This window comes from Leptosomus discolor, chromosome 2 (genome assembly GCF_034619465.1).
Source record: "Leptosomus discolor isolate bLepDis1 chromosome 2, bLepDis1.hap2, whole genome shotgun sequence".
Lineage (NCBI taxonomy): Eukaryota > Metazoa > Chordata > Aves > Leptosomiformes > Leptosomidae > Leptosomus > Leptosomus discolor.
The window spans coordinates 63,134,581-63,151,307 of NC_141392.1; the positions used below are offsets into that span (position 1 = coordinate 63,134,581).

Sequence of the window (16,727 nt, forward strand, 5' to 3'; positions counted from 1 at the left end):
AAAACAGCTCTTCCCATGCAAGTTTCTTTTTCTACAGTCTTAACTAGTGAAGGGCTACATAAAAGTATGCATGTCTGTCCTAAGCAGACATGGGGTTTTGAGTGTTTTGGGTTTGGTTTTCTTTTTTTTGCAAGTTAATAGCAGCTCAGTTAATTACAGCAAGGGTGAAGGGCATGTGCAATCCCGTGCCAGAAGATGGGAACGGTATGTAGCGGTGTGTGCTTTCTGCTGCCAGGTTTGGTAGAGTTGAGGCCTGGGACAACAGCCACGATTGCAACCTGCTGCAGATGTGATTAAATGTGAGATAAATTATAACAGATAAGGAAGGGTTGCAGAAGCTTGCCTGAACAGCGTCAAGGGTTGAGGCTGGGTCAGCCACTACCAAATGACAGATGCTCGCTGTTGATCCCTCTCCCCTCCCAGAAGGGGAAGCAAGAGAGAACAAGGGAGAGGGACTGATGCGCTGTAAAAGAACACTAAAACAGATTTAATGAAACAGTAACAATTAAAAAAAAAAATAAATAGATAACAAAACCAACCAACTCCCCCCACCCTGATGACGATACGTCACCACTGACGCTGCAGGGCTGGCACTGGGGCAGTCCCAGGCTGGACTTGGCAGCAGACGGGAACCAGATGCAGGAGCTGGACTCAGGGATGCAGAGATTGGGATCGAAGGCAGAAGAACAGATGCAGTCCTGCTTGGATGTCGACCGTCGAAGAAGAACTGAACCCTCGTGATCCCTCAGCTTTATGCTGAATATGGCGTATATGGGGTGGAATACTCTGTTGGTCAGGTTTGGGTCACCTGTCTGATTCGCTCCTCCCTGCAGGTGCGACCTTTTCGCCTGCTTGTGACCCTTTTCACTTACAGGTCCCCAGCACAGAGTACAAGATTTAGCAGTGGCCTTGGTGACTGTAGGAGCAAGTATAAGCCAGGGCCTCTCTGCATGCCATTCCTTGGTAGTAACTACAAACATCAAGCGTTGTCACTACTAGAAGCAGTCACTGTCTGGAAAAACAATCTGTTGATTTCAGAAAGTGCAGTTAGTTAGAAGAAACAACTGAAAAGTAAAATCACCAAACAGTCTTAGTTCTGGTTTAGCTCAAATCAGCACAAATGGCTAGAGGCCAGTGGAGGCAAAGAGGCAGAGAGCGCACCTTTGCTGTTCCTCAGTCCCTTCCGCGTGTGTTCATCTCAGGAATCGGTCTGGCCTAATGTCAGGCATTGGTATGGTACCTGTTCCCCTACACCCCCCCACACGCATACACCCCGAATCTGAATAGAAATTGGAACAAAATGCTGTTATTTTGGATGATTAATTACTAACAATTACTTTATCAACTGCTTCCAAGGTGTGCAACAAAACTAGTAATTTTGAGACACACTAGATTTCATTTCTTCTATAAGAAGAACATGGAACAAAGCTTTTTGGCAAATAAGTACCACAGCATGATCTGAATTTTCTGGTTAAATGGTCACATTGCAGTAAACTTGAAACTAACACCTCTGAGAAGTGTGAAAAGCAGTTATGCTGAGCAGGGAGGATTTTGTCCTGAAAAGCTCAGCATACTGATTCCTGAATGCCAGGAGACTGTATCCCCACAAGATCAGAGACATTGTATTTAAAAAAAAAACAAAACCCCAACAACAAAAACTTGTAAAATTACAGTATGTTTACAAATTTTACAAATTCAATAGTAATTTGGAGATGGTGGTGGTGAAGATTGTTGTTAGAAGAGAGTCCTGTTCTTGAGTTTGCACTCATCGAATGATACAGAGATGATATTGAGAATTTGAGAGACAACCACAGGACAGCCACAGGCTGGGAAGTGTGATGCTTACAAACTTCCACTTGCAAGAGATGAGTGAAAGGCAGTTTCTTTTTTTTTCTTCTTTTTCTTTTTTTTCCCTTGGCCAGGGAAACCCCTGGAGCTTGCATTTTTCCAAGTTTTATTGCCCAAAGTAGCTACCAGAAGCACTTGCTCCTTCTGCAGCCCAAGCCTGGATTACATGTGGAGGCGGGCATCCCAGTTCCTCCCATCTCTTCGCCTGATGCATACCTGCCAGCCTCTCTCCCTTCTCATGCTGCGTGGTGAGTCAGGCCCTGGCCAGGACTTCAGTGGTCAGGCACAGAGACTTCCAACCACTGCCTATGAAAAAACGAATATATGTGTTATATTCTACCCTCATTGGTAATGTTTCAGGTGTTGCATCAGCTGCTTCTGGTGGGAGGGTGTGAGGGAGAATGAGCATTGGCACTACCAGACTTTGAGCCTTCCTTTCTTGACTTTAGCAGGTGGACAAAGAAAGCACAGGCAATGTTTGTGTTGTACCTCTCCAGGCTTCTCTGTGGTTTCTGCTGGCCAAGTGATCGCCTGTGATCCTATACTATTAAGATTTCCTGAGCAAAACCAACAAACTATGGAATATTAATGCCACATGTCTCTTAAGCGGGTGGGTTTTTGTCTGTAGATGATTTGGTGAGGGACCAACAACCTAAAGAACAGGTTTTTTCTCAATGGGCTTAAACAAACTACAGCACTCCTTAGTGGTAGAAAAAATAATCATACGGCTTTGCAAATGAGAAAAACTGACAATTTAAAAGAAACTTGTCATTTAAATTAAAGGCTTTGAGCTATCTTGGGGTTTAGTATTACCTACAGTTCCTAATGAACATTAGTGTTGGTTACTAACTTTCTGGTGTAATTCTATGGCTTGCACATCGTTAAATAAGTAATGTATGTGCAAATAATGACGTGCTACACAGAGAACCTTCAGCAGATCTTGCATCTTTAATATGGTTCAAATGCCTCACTATTGAGGTGTGGCTGTGGCATTGGGAATTTCTAACCGTAATCTTCAAAAGGTTGACCCAAGCCTTTGAACAGTGAGAGCTGAGCAGTTCGTACCTGTGGGCAGGAAGCAGGGAAGGCATGCAGCATGCAGTGAAAGTCAGCCTTGCTTCCTCAGAAACGTCTTTGTAAGAACCTGTATGATGCAATTCCGCTTCCCCAAAGGCAGGGAAAAGAAAAATGACGAAGTCCCTCCTGCCTGGCCTGACTGTGGGGTTGGTTTGGGGGGGGTTTCTTTGTTTCTTTGCCGGGGGGGGGGGGGGGGGGGGGCGGGGGGGGTGTGAGGGGAGGGGGGCGGTTTGTGGTGAAGGGCTGCCCTGCGGCTGAGCGAGCTCAGTCGCTTCAGCTGGGAGAGGTGATGGCTGGGGAGGGGATCAATTGCAGGGAAGACAGACTTTTGAGGCCCCCAATCAAAACACAAAAAGCAGCAGCAGGGGAATCCCGCTGAGATGTGTGTCAGAAAAACTCACACTGGAAGCGGTTAAGTGTGCGATAAAACTGCCATTAGCCTTGCTCTCAGCATTAGGCTGGGCTGGATGACCTCCAGAGCCCCCTCCCGAGACAGGGTTTTCTGTGAGTCTGTGCTAGCTGCTTAGAACAGTAAAAGACTGAAAACTGTGGCTCTGATTGAGAACAGTCTTTAGGTCCAGAATGATCTGAACCACTCATTCTTTTATTGTCAGTTTGTCTGAAATGTCACACATGAGAGAGACTTTTCTGCCTTCTGCCAGTTACTAGAAGTATTGTCTATGTTGCTTTGGGAGTTTCTCCCCTTCCTTCATCTTCCTGCACCCTCATCCAGGTGTGTAAGCGAATCCCACCCTCACATCCACTGCAAGTATCAGAGACTCACATCTGAAAAGCCAAAGGTGGTGCTGCAGAAGCAGTTGCAGTGTTAAATTTTCTCCTCTTATGGGTGGGAAACAACTGGTTCAAGGGAAGAAGAAAAAAAAAAACAAAACCAAAACCAATGAGGTGGTGCTTCAGATAGGATGAGTCAGGCGGCTTCCAGCAAGAATGTACTTGACTTACCTCTGTGTAGCAATATCCAGTCCTCAAGAGAAAGAAGTCTGTTTACCCAGCATTCAGGTTTTTATTCCAGGAATGGAAAAAATTCTCATGCCCACAGTTTTATGTCAGTTCACAGAAACATGAGTACTGCTGTTTCACAAAGATTTGAACCAAAGAGGTATTTCAGTGTAAGCTAGGATGAGCTAGTAGCGTAACTACTTGTGTGGACTGTGCTGGGGAAATTTTAATTTCCCATTTCTTCATAAAGTGCTGTTCAGAGTGCTTTTAAATAATACTGTTTTTTAAAAGTTCTCATTCGTATTTTAAATAGCATTGCAGTGCATGTCATCCTATAGTGTTCCTCAATTGTTTACATTTTTTAATGTATTATATGTGTATTCTGTGAAACTCAAGACATGTATGTATGTATGTGTCTGTATATGTGCGTGTGTGGCTGGTACTTCTTTGACTGTAGCTATTTTTATCACACAAAGCACTAAAGGAGCATGACTGAAGTTGAAGAGTAGGACAATGTCATGAAAGCTAATAACCTGGGGATTACCAGCAGCTGTTTCAATAATCACAAAAAGAGTTACTGATTACTTCAGAGGGCCAAGCCCAACTGCAGATGAAGTGTGCTCAGTGCGGTGCAGAAAACCGCAAGTTTTTCCACAGGATAAGGATTTTTTTACCCCATTTCACCACTGCGGAGCAGCCTTTTCCAAGCGAAGCCCCACCAGCACGAGATGGGCTGGCCCTTGGCTCTGCGTTTGTAGGAGGAAGCACCACCAAAAGCAATTTTGGCAAAGCTCCACACTTCAGCTTCTGGCAATGGGCTATTACATGGGGTACGGGAAGGTGTGTTGGTACAATTCAAGTAAGCAAATACTGTGACTAAACTTTGATGACATTTCAGTCTGGTGATTGGTTTATAAAAGTTCCCTATTCCCGCACTTGAGCTCATGTAGCATGATGAAATACTAATTGCATTTGGTGTGAGGAACTACTTAAAGGTCATTGGATTTTGAAAATGTGTTTGGGAAACGGATAGATAAAAAATTCCCAGCCAGTGATGGCAGGGTGGCTTTTCTGCCTTCTACCTCCGTTATGGTTTTGGGGTTTTTTCCGCATTTCTTCTCAGTTCTTTAATTCCCTTAATTGGGTTAACTAGTTAATTATCAAAGCTACACATCTAGCATTTTAATAGATCTGCTGCAGGTTCGGTGCTAGAGGTGGTCAGCTGAACTGAGAGCCCGTGCCCATGAATCTGGCCAAGGCCACCTTCTTGATTAGGTGGTGTCCAGGTTGCGGAGTATAACCAGTCGCCTTTAAATAAAAAAATACCTTCATTTGAGCCAGAGCTTGCACTTTTTTGACCTGACAGGAGTTTTGTTTTCACCTTTCCCAAAGTAATGATTGTTAGGCAAATTTTTATTTCTGCAGACAGCTAGTCTTCATGTCTATTATTTCTTTGGTGGGCATCGTTACGTGGTGCTGTGCTATGTTGTTAAAAATTTGTGTTTTCTCTTCTTGCTTGTCAATGTGAGCTTGCAAAAGGAAAATGCATCCTGACTTTTGCTCAGATGCAGTGAAGTACATGTGTATGTCAGCACCGGGGAGCTTTTGGGGATGGAAGAGTGAGGGGCAAGGCTGGGCAGGAGGGCCAGCAGGCTCCCAGCTGCCTCCAGCAGCACCACGTTCACCACCAGCCACTGATTTGGCTGAGCTTTCTGTACAGCCCAGAAGCACAAGACCTGGCTCCCACCAGGCGGGCATACGCGTGGCATTAAAGCATCTAAAAGCACGAAGTGAGATCACTTTCACTGGGGTGCCCCGGCATCCCCAGCCCAGGGTCAGGCTCGCAGGGATGCGCAGGTTGGAAAGGCAGAATTCAAAGGACAGTGGCGACCAACTCCAATATTTGCACAGACAGCGTCACAGCACACCCGCACCAGTCGGCTGCGTATGACTCCTGCCAGTCTGAAAGTCCAACGCAGAGAGGCACTTTGGCCCAATAAGCTGGGCTCACCTCCCTGTTCCCTGCCCGGAGGCTGGCAGTGTTGCAGCTGCCCTGGCTTCCCAGCATCTCTCTAGCAGCCAGCGTGGTGTGGACACGCTGCCCAATGGCAGGGCTGGCAGCGATTTCGTGGCCTCTCATTCCTCTGATGGTATATTCCTAGATGACGTCCTGCTGCGATCACACCTGCAACTCCATCCACGTGCATTCAACCCAAAGACAGGCCACCAAGTCAGATGTCATTCCATGGGTAGGTCTTTTACCTGTTTGCAGCGAAATTTCTTGTGTTGAGCTCTGAGAGACTAGTGAGCTGAAAAATAAATAAATAAATAAATAAAATGCTAGCATGGCAAGCAAGAAAATTGTGTGACAAATTTATGGGATAAAGCAATATTGCCAGACATCATTTGGGAATTAGTGCTAAAAAAAAGAAAAAGGACCTTTTTCGTTCTGTTTCACTTCATAATTCGTTCCAAACCTCAGAGTGACCACAGCTGCCAAGTATGAACAATTGCTTATGTTTAATTTAGAGCAGCTGATACGTTTTTCGGTTAAATTAAACCAAAGCCAAACTGGGGATTTTGGAAACTGCTGTAAATAAGGGGAACAATTACTTCCTCATAAGACATGCCCAAGAGGAAGAGACATACTATTCAGTCATGGAGCTGCTCTCCTAAGCATGAGGGGGATCACGCTTTCCTCCCTCTGCTTACTGATGCACCTGCTTCAGGATGAGATAACTAGTAAGTAAAGGCTTTCTGTTCTTTCTGTGTGTGGGGAGGGGGGTGCTGGGTCTGTTATTGAATCTCTGGATGACTCAAGAAATCTCTGGATTTTTTGGTGGGTTTCAAAAGTCCAGTCACTTCCAAGTTAGTTTGTTACTTTGTCTTTCAAGGTTCTGAAATGCAGATAAAACAAGCGTGTTGCGCGTTAAATTTATTCATGGCTGTATTACCAGCTTCAGTTCAACTAGTACAAGTCTTATGTCATTCTGTGATACGCCAGTGATAAAGCTGCAGTCATCTGGGTCACAAAACCCAGAAAAATGTTAGGATTTGGATGCTTCAGAGAGATTGTTAACTGATCCTGTCATCAGTAACTGTTGCAGTTTGAAAACAGACTTGAAAATTGTCAGGCAGCTTTTTCCAGTAGTGCAGACCAGAAAAGCAGTGAATCTCAGGTTATTTTTTATTAGGCAAGAGCTAATAAACATGGCTGTGGCAACAGTTAAAACCACTGTAATCCCTGAAGGTTAAAGCTGAGATGTGGAGGAAAGAGCACTTGACTTTAACTACTGATAGGGCTGCTTACTGCAGGCTCTGTGAATTGATCCAAAGGGGTTTTTTCGTGGGATGTCCATTAGGCATCTTTCACAACAGTAAACTCACTAAGGAAAAATGGAAAACAAGCCCCAAACCAAACCACATGAAAGTGTTCCTTTCATAATACTAGATATGTTTGTTGTGTAACTGCTAGATTGGTGACTGTGACTTGGAAAGTTTTGAACATGAGAGGCAGAGGATTTAATTTCCCTGCAGTCTGCTAGTCATGAAACCAAATGAGCTGTAGCAACACCCCCCGATTTCAATATGAAGGAGCCTGTCTGTGACAAACACGTTATGATATCATTCCTTACTATTTGCAGTGATTTTAGTTTTGGAAAACCGAGACCTGCAAGATTTGATTAAGCCGCAGAAGGTAGAGTTTCGTTCGTTAAACTTCAACAGCACTTTGCATTGGCAGCCTGGGAGGGCCAAAGAGGCAAGAGACACGGTCTACTTTGTGCAGTATAAAGTGTAAGTACTGGGGGAACTCTAGCCTCCTGCTGGGCTGGGGCCGAGCCCTGCTTGGCACGTCAAAGGGATTCCTCAGGTGACATGGGATATTGTCCCCATACCTGGGGAGCAGCCATGTCCTGCTCAGCTGCCAGCTCTATCATTGCTGCGCTTATCAATAGCCCATAAGGTGCAGCTAAACAGCCCAAGGCAGGCAGGGAATAAGCGCCGCCAGCAATAGACACTGCACCCTCATTGCACCATGGGGTCGCAGAAAAATGGAGTTTGCAGGGGACCTCTCGAGGTCACCAGGTCCAACCACCTGCCTGAAGCAGGTCTAGCTAGGTCAGGTACTTCTGCAATAGGGCATTTAAGGTATTTTGGTGGCCCACTTTGCCCGCAACCGTGTTGCAGGGTGCCTCGCATGGCAAACTTGAGGCAGTACTAGGGGCTGGTCCTCAGAGGAGGTACACACCCACCCCTGGCACACCTGGTAAGCACCTGAAGTCACCATTGCCTTTGAGAAATTAGCTGCTGGAAACCGACGTTCACCCATTGTTGAACACACTGGCTAAGCCAAAGCTCACCTCCCTCTCCCAAGCAGCAAGTAGGCAATGGCTTCCTACAGGGCTGGTGACCCATGCTGTAGGTTTCTTTCAGAAAAGACAGAAACATGTAGCTCCCAAATGCCCATGACATCAGCCTTCCCTGTCATTGATTCGAAGGGAGTTAATTTCCACGGCAGCACGCTTGCCAGTACTGCCGAGTTGAAACAGACTGTACAGATCCAATCGGCAATGGCTAAAGCTTACATCCTTCCTCCTCTTTCTCCATAGGTATGGGCAGAGCACGTGGCGAAACAAAGACGATTGCTGGGGGATTCAAAACCATGTCTGTGACCTAACAAATGAGACCTCTGACATCCAAGAGCCTTACTATGGTAGAGTAAAAGCCGCGTCAGCTGGCATCTATTCCAACTGGAGCCTCAGCTGCAGATTCACTCCCTGGCGAGAAAGTAAGTGCAACCATATGGGTCTCTGAGAAAGGAATTGCATTTTCTGTAGCATGAAATACATAATTTCTGCTCAAAATTTGCAAACATGAGTAATCCTTTACTAGCTACAGAGCTGTACCAAAAGAAGTTGTGAGTCAATAGCTGTCAGGTGAAGTGTTGTGATAAAATAATTTTCCCCACACTTGAAAACAAACCAATTATGGGTAAGAAGCCACTTATCAACAATTGGGGAATCAGAAGTCCCCGGCTCCCTTTAACTCAAGCTCTTCCTCAAGGCATGGAACTACACAAATTATTTTCAGCTGTTTTCAGAGCTGCTGGAAGAACTGGACACAAGGTTCTCTGCTTGGGGGGAAAAGGAAGAAGAGAGCTGGCAGCTGTGGCGCCACCATTCTTCTCACATTTACATGTTTTGCTGACTGCAGCGTACTCAGAAAGGACATGTGCGAAGCTTTTAGTTAGTACAGTCATTATAATGCCACAGTATGTTAGAAATTGGAGGACTGTCAAAGCACTGAACATACCAATGTACTTACCTGTAAGTTCCCTGTGAATTAACCAGTTTTGCCTCACCGATCAGTGCAAAATTAAACTGTGAATGTCAATGCAGATTACTTCACAGCCCTGAAGTGCAAACTACCTTGGAGCCTCCTGTACCGATGAAACCACAAACTTTGATGTAAAGTAGTACCTTGCAGCAGCAACAGCCCAGCTTGCCCTTTGCCATCTCTTCCTCCTGGAGGGACTCATGGGGCAGCTGCTGTCCTGTCTCCTCACATCTCTGGGGCTGGACGCACAGCTATGCAGGCACTAGCTTGAACCCTTAGCTGTGTTTAATCAAGCAGATTGCAAAAGATTTGAAAGTAATGATTGAAGCTGCATCCTTGGCATAACTGAAATGGTTCAAAGAGCTGTTTTATGCAGTCCAAGGACATAGATAAATGTAGGGGGGAATCAGGGCAAAAAATCCAAAGCATTTTGCTTGATCAGCCTGCAGTCAGCAACATGCAGCTCTGAGGGATTTTGAAAAGTTTGTCCCAAAGATAGATTTACAAACGCAGGAAGTGTCACCCCCAAAATGCCCCAAGCAATAACCGTTAAGAAGCAAGGATTTACAAAGTGGCACTTTAACAGTAAATATAGCATAATATATTGTTGGTAACAAGACCATTGAATTGTTGAATTGTTTCAAATTGCATTCTGTGAAACATTATTAAACTATGATTGATTCATAGCTTTGTTTTTTTTCCTTAGCTATGGTAGGACCTCCGACAGTAACTGTGATTCATAGCAACAAATCCATAATATTAAAGCTCCAGGCTCCACGTTCTCCTTATAAAAGGAAGAAAGGCAGCAAGATACCGATGACAAATTATTATGATCTGCTATATCAAGTCTTCATAATTAACAACTTTCTAGATGAGGTAAGTGCATATTCAGGTATGAACCCTTTACCATTGAAAAGACAGGCATTATGGACCCACCATTCTTGTTTTACAGTTGAAATAGTCTTCTGGGGTTGTGAGAGCACTGATGGCTGTGCAAGTATTTGAAAACAAAGCAGGCTTATTTTTCAGGAATTGAATTTCGTTGAATTGAGTTGTAATTCCTCCCTTTATTCTTTTCCATCAACTTAGTATGCATCTTACTCAGACCTAGATTAAAAAATGGGGACAGGAAGGGAATTGGGGGGGAATTTCATTTTAAAATCATGAATAAATTATTAATGCATTGACTGTGCAAGTTCGTGTGCTGCTCTGCATCCTCTGGTCTTATCAAACTTTACTCACAGACACACTTGCTAGGGTAATGTGCTTGACTGGCTGTTTTTACTCCGCTCTGAAGCAACACAGAGACCTGGTGTACGAAGGAAAAGACAAGGTTATTAAAATAGAAGGTTTGAGGCCTGGAGTCAGCTACTGCATTGTGGCTAAAACATACGTGCCAATGCTGGACCGCAGCAGTGCCTACAGCAGCAGGCAATGCACCGTGCTGCGGTGACAGAGCTGTCACCTCTGCGATGGGTAAGTCACCAGTTGCAACTTGAGATGACTCTGGAAGTGCCAAGCTATCCCCTCACGAAAGGCAGGTACTCTCCAAAAGAAGAAAACAGGGCGTGGCATTAAAACTTCCATCCCATATGAGAATATTAGCCAGAGTTCTTACATATTCTCGCCTAGTTTCACACCAGGTAAGAATAATATGGCCAAGGAGACGAGAGGAATGGGCTGGATAATTATTTGCACGCTGGCACAGTCCTCAGAAACACCTCCCTCTTCCCTTTCCTTAGTTTGCCATGGTTTAACCCCAACTGGCAACTGAGCACCATGCAGCACTTGCTCACTCCTCCCCTGCCCTGGTGGAATTGGAAAAAAAGATAAAACTCGTGGATTGAGATAAGAACAGTTTAATAACAAAAATAATAATAATAATGGTAGTAATAATAGTAGCAGTAGTAATTGTAGTGAAAAGGAATATAACAAAGAGAGAGAAATAAAACCCAAGGAAAGACAAGTGATGCAAAATGCAATGGCTCACCACCCACTCACCAATGCCTGAGCAGTGATCTACCTCTCCTGGCCAACTCCTCCCCATTTATATACTGAGCACGAAGTTCTGTGATACGGAATATCCCTTTGGCTGGTGTGGGTCAGCTGTCCTGGCCGTGCTCCCTCCCAGCTTCTTGTGCACCTCCTCGCTGGCAGAGTATGGGAAACTGAAAAATCCTTGACTTGGGATAAGCACTACTTATCAACAACTAAAACATCAGTGTGTTATCAACATTATTCTCACACTAAATCCAAACCACAGCACTGTACCAGCTACTAGGAAGAAAATTAACTCTAATCCAGTTGAAACACAGTTATACCTAGTATTGCTTTCATCAGTTTTTATTGATGTTGGGTAATAACTAACCAGGAAAATGAGTGACCTCCAACTCTGTCAACATGCAATTCTGCTGCAAGTTCTGCAATTCTGTTCAGAAATTTATCTGATATATTTAGTTCAAATGAGCCTGTCCTTTTTCATGGCCATTCTTCAGCTGCAATATGTTTAAAAAGAAGTTGTCAAATTTCACAGGTTTCCATGGCCAAAATGCAAGAGTTAGCTCAATCAGTTGGCCTAAAAGATCTGTTTGTTTACTTACCTCAACCGCTAGACTATCCTGACATATCATATGCACAGCAGAGAGATTTATTGTTAATCTGGCCTTGCAGGTGCCAAGGCACAGAGTGAAGCCCAAGTTGCCTTCAGTGTCATTTGCCTTAGCAAGCTCAGATTTGGACCCTTCCTAGAAGTAATACAGGAAAACTGGAAAAGCATCAAAGTTTGAACCTGTGCTTCTGTTGGCAGTTCAGTATGCTAACTATAAAAGATTTTCTTTTTCTCTGCTTTCATAATATGATGCATAACATTGGTCTCTTGAGACTTAGTCAGTGGGTTTAGGCTAAGGAGAGAGACAGTTTCTAGGTGATTTTCCTGCATTTTTGCTTGTTTTCCCAGTACTGTAAAAGGCTGGAAGCTCAGGTTAAAGCTGGACTTCTGAACAACCTGCAGAAGTACAGGAGGGATGAGGATAAATGGCATGTGTTGCATTTTCAGTTAAATTGAATACCATCCAGCTTAAATGTGCACTTCAGCAGCAATTCTCTTTTTCTTCCCAGTGACAGGGGTAATGGCAGAAGATGCCTCCCATCGCAGATCCAGCTGTAAATCAAAATCTGTGGTCTATCTCTGGAATACATACTTGGATATTTTTTAAATTAACCTTTGCTGCATTAAATTATTTGATTCATCGCATTTTATGCCACACGAAGGCCAAGGATTCTTTGTATGTCCTATGCTACACTTTACGATGGTATATATTAGCATTTATAAAGGAAGAAGTCTTGTAATATTAAAAAACACTCGCAAAAAGCATTTGTGAAAATATCCTTAAGATTGTTTCTAGGATTTTTCTATTTTAAGCCTTGGAATTAAAATACAGTTCATAAAATAGAGGTTTCAGGTATTTTATTTCTTCTAGAACAAAGGTTGCACCAGAAGATGATAAAAGTATCCTTTCTTTAAAATAAGAACTGTACAGTAGAGGAGTATACCCCACACTCACACAGTGCCCTCAACATGACATTTCTGATAGTGAAACCAGTATGTGATTAGGCAGGAGCTCATTTAACCTGAAACAGAAAAGATCCTCACTTTTGGTCCATGACAGACAGCTAAAGGGAAGAGACCTCTGTTTCAACCATCACACAGTAAATGGTGAACAAATGCTGACCATCTCCTGTGACAACTTTACTCCGATTAGTCTTCACCTCACAAGGGAAAAAGTTTCTTGGTCAAGTTCTGGGTAGATATCCACTAAGCCACACAAGGATGGAGAAGTGAAGTGGCTTTTCGAGATCTGCAAGATCTGTAAGTAATTAGAATCTCAGTACTTAACTGCATTGTTACTGCAAATTAAATGAGGGGAGGTGAGAGTGGGCCGGACACAAGAGGGCAAAGCAAGCCCTGGGAAAAATGGAGTTCCCTGTTACATAATCACTCTCCATTTTTCCCTTAATTCACATACACAAAGGTGGATCGGTTCAGTTTAAGTAACAGACCCTGAGTTCACTTAAGCGACATCCAAAGCATTTTTCATGGTCTGTCACTAACACCTCACCTGGAGGCAGCACTGCTGAGACCTGCATCAGGATGCTGGCAGTTGGCATTCGGGAAGAGGCTCTGCTTCAGTAAGTAAATGCTGGTCACTCTCACCTTCACCAAAATTGAAAAGAGTATTACATATTAAATATTTCCACAGTCTGATTCTAATACATGATATATTTGAATGACTATATTTGCAGGCATCTAGCTATGTCCACGTATTTAGTCCATAAAACCAGGTTTCCTCCCCTTTTGCTCCTCTCCCGTTTCTTCCACTTGTCTTACCCCACCCATATCACACACTTTCTTAATTTAGCTAAGTTTCTTTGGGAAATGGGACTTACTAAATACCTGTATAGTACCTAGTGCCATGACAAGTCTTAGATCCAGCATTGCCCCGCCATCACTCTTGAACTGGGCAGAACCACAATAAAACTATCCAGGCAAACTGTTAAGAAATAGCCTGTCTTATATTTCAGCGGTGGTGACTTCATCCACTCGTGGGTTATCACAGCCTGAAAACAGTATCTGCAAGAATTCTTTCTCAAAATCATTTCTTTCCTTAGGGCGATTCATGTTGCCATTGTTACGCAAAGATAGAGCCATATTAAGGTAACATCTACTAACCCTAGTCAGCGAACAGACCCTGACAATGCTGGCTACTGCATCTATGTCAGATGCAGAGGATGAAATTGTTTAGGGCTCTCCAATCTTCAAGAAGACGTTTAAAAAAAAAAAAAAGAAGCAGAGCCATAGGGGTGCCTGAAGCTTTCAGCAGCTACTATGCTATGGATCTATGGAAAGGTTGGAAATCCAAAAGTTTTTCAATTTGCTAAAACTATACAAAACATGCAGCACTTATACTGGGAAAGACAATAAAAGGTCTGAAGAAATCCTGCACTATTACGTTTGCTAACCAGATTTCACTTCCTCAGCAACAATGCAGGCTTACAAGAAGCAATGCAAGAGTTGCAGGAGCAACCCACTTCCATTCTGACAGCACCAGGATTTATTATTGCCAACCCCATGATGTTCTGCAAAAGCCAATTTGCTCTTTCCGTTTGAAATTCAAATTTCCTTTTGGCTCTGCTCTGACATGTAATTTTACCAGGGAAGGGTTTGCCAAAATGACTGGTGCTCTCTTTTTTTCTCCACAATCAGCAGTAGTAGCATGTTCCTAAGACATGCTCTGTTGGGCTCACAGGATGGGCTTCTGCAGGGAGAGGTACTTTGCTGTAGCATATACCAGTGGGGTGATCTGCACCCACAGCTTCTAGATAGCATTGGTAGTGTTGTTGTTTTCAAAAACGACTTCATTGGTGACTTAGCCTGTATGCTGCAATGCTGTTTACGTCTCCATGAGGGGGAGAAGAGAGGAGGAGCTCTCCCAGGCTCTAAACTACAGCTGGGGCTTTCTTGCAGTTTGGAAATACCTGGAAAAGTGAGCTCTGGCCCTCCTTCCCCTTCCTCCTTGTGGACACAAAAAGACCATCTGCTGTGGGTCCACCTCTCCAGAGCTGTCTGGGGTGGTACAGAGTTCCACCGTGGTTAGTGCACATCCACACCACTCAGCACAGGACACCTTTACATCATCAGCTTGACTCTTTCTGGCCATAAGTTTGCAAGGCCCAGCTGAAGACACCTTTCCCTTGGGTTTTTTTTAGTCACTTACAGAGCATTTTCTAAGAACGTGCCAAATGCCAGCTTCTGTTTCAGGAAAGTGAGAAATAAACGCGGACTTCTAGGGCTATGGCATAGGATGGGGAAGACTAAACACTGTAACAAAAGCAGGACTTGTGCAACCTATTCTGTAAGCCCTTGCCTGCCGCATCATGGGGGGTTGTCTGCAGTCACAGGCACAGCCTGTCGCAACGGTGTCATCTGGCCAAGTCCTTGTGTCATGGCTGAGGGTCCTGCCAATAAGAAATAGTCTTTCAGAGCTCACAGTGATTGATCTTCGTGTGAAGTGGAGCCCATCACACAAGGACCTACCCTTCTTTTTTTCATTATGATGGCTGAACATTATATTCTCTGTCAGATGGAGTAAGAGCTTATCTCCCACTGTAAATGGCTTTAACTTCCCATTCCACTGGCACTCAGAAAAGCAGTATCCAACTACCAGAAATTCAAGAAAAGGGCTCCGGAAAAGCTGATAGAGCAACAGCAATGGACCAGATGCTCCAGCCTTATAAATTAGAAGATTATGCATAGCCAGCTGTACCATATAAACGCCCAATTTTATATGATACCATGAACCTCGGTGTTTATCATATGGTCTAACATCTGGCCAGTCCTGTTCATACGTCCCATATATCTGCTCTAATCAGACGTGGACTTGGGGATTATTTACTTGCATGACTTGATCTCAGTTAAGCACTCCTCTCATGGCCAAGGGGTGGGGTGCTGTTATGAAATTACATTGGCTTTTGCCACAGATCTATCAGACATTATCAAGTATTCCAAACTGCAGGGAATTAATTGTAAATAGGTGGGGGTTTCTGTGGATTTTCTATGGATTTCAATGTTTGCCTCAAAGATACTAATCTTTAAAATCTGTCTGATGAGAAAAAAAGAAGAAACAAGAAAATAAACCCCAAACTCCTGAGAGTTAGTTTGCCACAAAGGATGCAGTACACAAAACAAGGGTATTTCTGAAGAGAAGGAGAGGGAAAGAAATGACACTGGTGTTCATTGTCAGGAAAGTTACAGTCTCCTTTGCAACTTGCTTTCAGAATCTTTTACAAAGAGCTTCCAATGAAAAAAAAACTTGAAAATTTAATTACCCAAATGACGAAATCACTGGCTGTTTTATTATAAGTCTTATGCATTGAGTCTGCTGAAGGCCCAGCTCAAGCAGACATTGCTGCCAGAATTCTGGCTTGAGATGGAGGAAAATGTGAAGCTCCAGCCCTGATGCTTACAGGGAAAGTTCAAAAAGGGAACTCCTGAAAAGGCTCTATCATCTGAGGTAAATACTGAAGACCCACTAACAGCTTTAATTTTTTAAATATTGTGCTCTAACCGCTAAGGCAGTGGGGATCTGATGATGAGTTGCCTAAATACCCTCAGTACTGACAAAATGCAGCCCAATGGTATCACACTCTGAGGACTTAATGTACCCTGGGGTGCATTAAGAGTGTGGCCAGCAAGTTGAGGGAGGTTACCCTCTCCCTCTACTCTGCCCTGGTGAGGCTGCATCTGGAGTCCCGTGTCCAGTTCTGGGCTCAACAGTTCAAGAGGGACAGGGAGCTACTGGAGAGAGTGCAGCGGAAGGCCATGAAGATGATGAGGGGACTGGAGCATCTCTCCTGCGAGGAAAGGCTGAGAGACCTGGGGCTCTTTAGCCTGGAGAAGAGAAGGCTGAGAGGGGACCTTATCAACACGTATAAATATCTAAAGGGTG

The 16,727-nt window shown here is 44.0% G+C and overlaps 1 protein-coding gene across 1 annotated transcript; it reads left to right on the top strand.

The window, feature by feature from the left end:
- Nucleotides 1–6,563: 6,563 nt before the first annotated feature.
- On the top strand, nt 6,564–10,675 carry IL22RA2 (interleukin 22 receptor subunit alpha 2). The gene is made up of 5 exons (XM_009952695.1): nt 6,564–6,627; nt 7,530–7,680; nt 8,496–8,674; nt 9,929–10,098; nt 10,520–10,675. Exons 1-5 carry the CDS (start codon nt 6,564–6,566, stop codon nt 10,673–10,675), a joined length of 720 nt encoding a protein of 239 aa, XP_009950997.1.
- The last annotated feature ends 6,052 nt before the right edge of the window (nt 10,676–16,727 follow it).

Coding starts and splice junctions, on each gene's coding strand:
- IL22RA2 (XM_009952695.1), top strand. CDS start 6,564: ATGAGGGGGATCACGCTTTCCTCCCTCTGCTTACTGATGCACCTGCTT. Junction 7,681..8,495: donor TACTTTGTGCAGTATAAAGT/GTAAGTACTGGG, acceptor CTTTCTCCATAG/GTATGGGCAGAGCACGTGGC. Junction 8,675..9,928: donor ATTCACTCCCTGGCGAGAAA/GTAAGTGCAACC, acceptor TTTTTTCCTTAG/CTATGGTAGGACCTCCGACA.